Source organism: Gopherus flavomarginatus, chromosome 3, assembly GCF_025201925.1.
Source record: "Gopherus flavomarginatus isolate rGopFla2 chromosome 3, rGopFla2.mat.asm, whole genome shotgun sequence".
NCBI classification, from domain to species: Eukaryota; Metazoa; Chordata; order Testudines; family Testudinidae; genus Gopherus; species Gopherus flavomarginatus.
Window position 1 is genome coordinate 32,553,256 of NC_066619.1, and position 6,000 is coordinate 32,559,255.

The 6,000-nt window shown below is 43.4% G+C and overlaps 1 protein-coding gene across 1 annotated transcript in view; it reads right to left on the reverse strand.

Moving 5' to 3' along the window:
* EMB (embigin) overlaps positions 1 to 5,679 on the reverse strand; it is a 28,002-nt gene extending 22,323 nt beyond the window's left edge. The window contains exon 1 of the mRNA XM_050947071.1: positions 5,526 to 5,679. Within this exon, the coding sequence (XP_050803028.1) occupies positions 5,526 to 5,610 (85 nt within the window). The 5' untranslated portion in view covers positions 5,611 to 5,679. The remainder of the gene's footprint in view (positions 1 to 5,525) is intronic.
* Between the last annotated feature and the right edge of the window lie 321 nt (positions 5,680 to 6,000).

Consider the following 6,000-nt stretch of genomic DNA (forward strand, 5'->3'; position numbering starts at 1 on the left):
ATGGACCGAATTTCTTTCAAACAGCTGTCTGGCTCAGTGTGCACAGCTATAGTTACCTACAGAAGAATTTCATTCAGTCAGTTTCCTTTATCACATACATGTCAATTGTCAGGGTGTAATATTAGTGATAAAGCAGTAGTGTGAGGTCTTCATTAAAATTGCTATGGGTTAGATTCTGACTGGCCCCACATTGTTACACAGTACTCAGGGAAACCACAACGATCCTCCCTCCCACCTATTAATAAGAGATAGAAAAATTCCAGTATGTGTACTTAGGATGGGGAAGGGGTTGCTCTGTCACTCTTCCCCTGGGAATGCCTGATGCCCCACGGTGGTGGAGAAAGGTGAGGAGGAAGAAGGGTCATGTCTTCAGCTGCTCCCATACACTGGCTGACTGAATTTGCCAGTTTTGCAGTAGGTTTGCTATCTCTGCCTGCCTGGGAACTCCATGAGGCTTTCTACCTCCCAAAAGGGATATTATGGCTCCACTAAATGGCATAATCTCACCTCAAGTTATTTAAAAATTATTATTACACAGGCAATAGCCAAAAACAAATGATACTACGTTCATGACTAAAGCACAGAAAGAACAAAATTTGTTCATGTCTATAAATAGCTGAGATTGAAACAAAAAACAGGCTTTGTTAAACAGCCAGGACTAGCAAAAACAGGATGTGAAAGACTGCTGCCCTTTGACTAATGTGAGCAGGGGTGTATCTAGATGGAGTGACACTGTGTGCTACCTTCAGCAGACGGCAAAGTCAGAATATTTGCCAGTTCCATAAAGTACTTTCCTTTTCCTACCAACAGCACTGTTGTCCAGTATAGACTGAGAAGGATCTTTTTGACCTTTCTCACAGGTGTCTGCAGCACAGAACCATATGAACTCTTTGTGCCACAATCCAGTTCAGACCAGACTTGTCTGATGCCATCTGTGCTAGTTCTTTGTCTTCATATTTCAACCAGTCTCAGTCATCAATGAACCAATTTGATCAATAGGATGATGTTGAGGGACAATGCAGCTAGGGGCCTGTGTATTAATGGTGGTTGACACCAGGTATTGTATCTTACAAATAATCAGTACATTTGTCCCATAGCCAAACAGCTTTCTCCAATGAAGCATCAGACTGTGGGTTTTGGTTTTGTTTTTTCCCTATTTGCTATATCCCTAGAGTTTTGCAAATGCTTCAACACTCTTTACTAGAGCGTCAGGACCATGCTTGAGGAAGGTGGCTGATTAGCAAAGCTCGGGATTTGGCCTGCCTTTTTTTTTTTTTCCCCCTTGCTTTTTTTTTTTAACAACTCAGGCTGAGTTAGGTCTGCCTGCCTCTATCAAACAAAGACCCTGGCAGCACACGGTGGAAGCAAGTAGGGATAACAACATGAGGGCATCACTGCACATTGCAGGAACTAATAAAGGAGGCATGGAAAAAATCCTAATCCATCAGGTAAATGAGGTTAAGTGTTCTTGCGGCACTTGGAAGCTCAGAACTGCTGCAGGTGACCGCTCTGATCAACACAAGGATTGCCTGGAATTGTGTCTGGCAGCAGGGTTCTAATCCTCATGGAAGGACAGCATGTACATGCTGCTGTATAGACATCAATGCACTTAAAAACACAGTAGGTTTTGAAATCTTACAGAAGACTTAGTAGAAAAGGACTCTTTCTGGACTTTTTATCTTCTCACATTTTCATAATAAAATTATCAGAAGGCCATGCCACATCAACCTGAAGAAAAATATGTGGGGGTGAGACAGAAGACGCCAAGAAACTACATAAGTTTCATATTGCACAGACTGACTCAAACAACCCTACCACAATGGAGAAGTTTGTGAAGACAGTTCTCATCTTACATGCCTCTGCTCAGTTTTTATCAGTTCCCCCATCTATATGCATTAGTAGATGGGATTATATAATATTTTAATTAATAAACCATAAATAGCAGCAATAAAATGTTCATTTATATAGGCCATGTATTTTTGGCTATAGTACATGGCACTCCAAAATAAGATAGCAAGTGCCTTGTGTCAGAGAAGTCACTGACCCGAGCTTTCCTTCCTCTATTTATCTATCCAGCCCTGACACACTTAATTCAAGAAAGAAAACTTTGTGAACTAGCTGATCTTTCCTCAGAATAGATTATCAGGCCCTGGAGTTGCTGAGAACCATGTTAATTACCCACAGGGTACAGACCATAGCCTTTGGGTCCTATTTCATGCTCCATTGTTTAAGTGCTGAATATTAAAATGCCACGATCTCCAAATAAATAAATAAAATCTTCAACAGCTGCCAAAAGTAGCCTGTCATTGATATTCTCATGGTTAGTTTACATGGAGTTTTTCCAACAATAGCTTAAATAATAGTTTTGGCATTTGGCATTAGACTAGGGATCTCAATTAATCACAGTTAACTCATGCAATTAACGCAAAAAAATTAATCACAATTAATCACAGTTTTAATCGCACAGTTAAATAATAGATTATCAATTGAAATTTATTGAATATTTTGGATGTTTTACTATATTTTAATAGATACTGTATTCTATGTTGTAATTGAAATCAGTGTGTATTATGTTTTATTACAAATATTTGCACTGTAAAAATGACAAAATAAATAGTATTTTTCAATTCACCTCATACAAGTATTGTAGTGCAATCTCTTGTCGTGAAAGTGCAACTTACAAATGTAGATTTTTTTGTTAAATAACTGAACTCAAAAACAAAACAATGTAAAACTTCAGAGCCTGCAAGTCCACTCAGTTCTACTTCTTGTTCAGCCAATTGCTAAGACAAACAAGTTTGTTTACATTTACAGGAGATAATGCTGCCCTATTCTTATTTACAATGTCACCAGAAAGTGTAACAGGTATTTGCATGACACTGTTGTAGCTGGCATTGTAAGGTATTTACATCCCAGATATCCTAAACAATCGCATGCCCCTTCATGCTTCGGCCAGCATTCCAGAGGACATGCTTCCATGCTGATTACGCTCTTTAAAAAAATTATGTGTTAATTCAATTTGTGACTGAGTTACTTGGGGAGAACTGTATGTCCCCTGCTTTGTTTTACCTGCATTCTGCCATATATTTCATGTTATATCGGTCTCAGATGATGACCCAGGCACATGTTGTTCATTATAAGGACACTTTCACTGCAGATTTCACAAAACACAAAGAAGGCATCTATGTGAGATTTCTAAAGATAGCTACAACACTCGACCCAAGGTTTAAGAATCTGTAGTGCATTCCAAAATCTGAGAGGGACGAGGTGTGGAGCATGCTTTCAGACATCTTAAAAGAACAACACTCCAATGCAGAAGCTACAGAACCCGAAACACTCCAAAACAAAAATCAACCTTCTGCTGGTGGCACCTGACTCAGATAATGAAAATGAACATGCATCGGTCTGCACTGCTTTGGACTGTTATTGAGCAAAACCGTCATTGGCATGGATGTCCTCTGAATGGTGGCTGAAGCATGAAGGGACATATAAATCTTTAGCGCATCTGGCACATATAGATCTTGCAATGCCAGCTACAACAGTGACACGTGAATGCCTGTTCTCACTTTCAGGTGACAATGTAAACAAGAAACGGGCAGCACTATCTTCTGAAAATGTAAACAAACTTGTTTGTCTGAGCGATTGGCTGAACAAGAATTAGAACTGAGTGGACCTGCAGGGTCTAAAATTTTACTTTGTTTTATTTTGGAATGCAGGTTTTTTGGTAAATAATTTGACATTTGTAAGTTCAACTTTTATAATAAAGAGATTGCACTACATAACTTGTATCAAGTGACTTGAATAATACAATTTGGTTTTTTTATAATGCAAATACTTGTAATCAAAAATAAATATAAAGTGAGCACAGTACACATATTTGAAAATGTAAAAAACATCCAAAAATATTTAAATGGTATTCTATTATTAACAGTGTGATGAATCGCACAATTAATCTTTTTAATCACGCGATTAATCGCAATTAATTTTTTTAATCGCTTGACAGCCCAACATTAGACTGATGATTCTTAGAACTTTTGCAGTACTTGACATTTTCAAAATACTGTACCTCCATTAATTAATGAAACCTCCCAATAAATCTGTGAGATAGGAAATTTAAACTCTTAGACCGGCCCCTGCAGCTTGTCACAGTCTATTTAGTAGCAGTCAAATTATGTCTCCTCAGAGATCGCAGTATAAGAACTACTTTGCACTTTCTACTGGTACACACTGAGGGTTGGCTACACTGGCAAGTTTTGTCTCCAAAAATTACCTTTTGCTGACAAAACAGCAAGAGCGTACACAGTACAATGAGACTTTTATCACGAAAAAAGCCCAGTTTTGGTGACAAAAACTTCCACCCCAGGACAGACTTTTGTCTTTTCCCCTCTCTTTATTGTGGACAAAGAGCCAGTGTAGACACTGCTGATTGTTTTGTTGACAGAAGAACTGGCTTCTGCCAGTATCCCACAATGCCTGCCCTGATTGCTCTGCTCAGTGTTTTGACCTCTGCTGCCCTGCAGGCATGTGCCCCTTCCCTTTCAAAGCCCCAGGAAGTATCTGTGTGCTGCTCCCTTGCAATCACTGGAATGCTCCTGTTCTGCCCTGCACTAGGAACACAGCATAGGCAGACTGCTGCTGCAGGGGGAGGGGGACAGACTGCTGTGCTGCTTTGCCATTCTTCAGCATGAAGAGCTCACAGAGCTACTCGTAATGGTGCTCTGGGCAGCTGAGAGAGAGCTGGGAGAGAATCCCAAAAAGCGCTGCAATCAGCTCTTCCTTCGCACAATACTGCACTGTGGGATACATACCCACAGTGCATTGCTCACCCTGTCGATGATGGTGACCCCAGTGTGGACATGGTATGTCGACAGAGGGAGTAAGTATGAACACCCTTTGGTGAATTTTGTTTTGACGACTTTTGGGTGTCAGACATAAGTTTTGTCAACAAAACCTGGTAATATAGACAAGCTACTTGACTCTTAGAGTTTTTAAGAAGGAGCAAGCAAAATCTCCAGTCACTGCACAAGCACGGAAGGAAGGGAGGGTGATTAAAAAAAAAAGTCTAGTGCAAAGCCGCAAGAAGTGTCGGCCGTCTTCCGATTGATGCTCTAGTTTCTTCTGAAGAAGGGACACAACAGACAAACAAATAAACCCCCCACCCCCTGCATCAAACAAATCTGACGTGCCCGTATAAAGTGATAATTTTCTCTTGGGGCGTGTGGGAGAATTTCACCAGCTAAGCCAGAGCCTTAGGGATGCTGCAGGGCGGAGAGGCTCTTTGCTCGGCTGCAGTAACCGAGACAAGCAAGCACTTCTCTCGGCCGTGCCCACGCCCACTCCCAGTACGCTCCAAAGAGGGGATGGAGGCACTGAAGTTAACCTAGCCAGACTGGCTGTGGCTGGCGACGCCACTTGCAGGAGGAGACGCGCGGGCTTCGCTCGCCTAGCTGCCCTCCATCCTCCCCTGAAGGACGCAGCCGCCGGGGGCCGGGGCGGAGAACAACAAGGAGGATGCTCGTATTTACCTGGTTCGTTAGCATCCGACAGCCACAGAGCAGCCAGGGAGAGCAGCAGCCGCAGCCGCATGGAGCCCGGCCCGGAGCCGCGCATGGTGCGGGCAGGGCAGCTGCAGTACCTCTGCAGTGAGACTCCTTCCGTGCCGGGCTGCCGCGCCCGAGTCCCGCCTCCCGCCCGCAAGCCAGACTCTGCCGTGCGCGCCGGCCGCCGGGACGGTGCTCAGCACGCGCGAGGGACAGGAGCAGGCTCAGTGACGACAAGAGAAGCCGCTGTCCTGCGCCTGCCCTCACTTGCCACCAGCCTCTGCTGCTGGAGCAAAACGGGACAGACGCGGGCGGCGGGAAAGAGTCCAAGGGGTGGGGGCAGGGGAGGGAGAGCAGGTGCCTAACAATGGGCTCAGTCTGGGGGCAAAGAGGTTTGTGCTCCTCTCCAGACTGCTCTGGGCTACTGGCAGGATACCCACAGGCTCTATCAGCAAGGCCC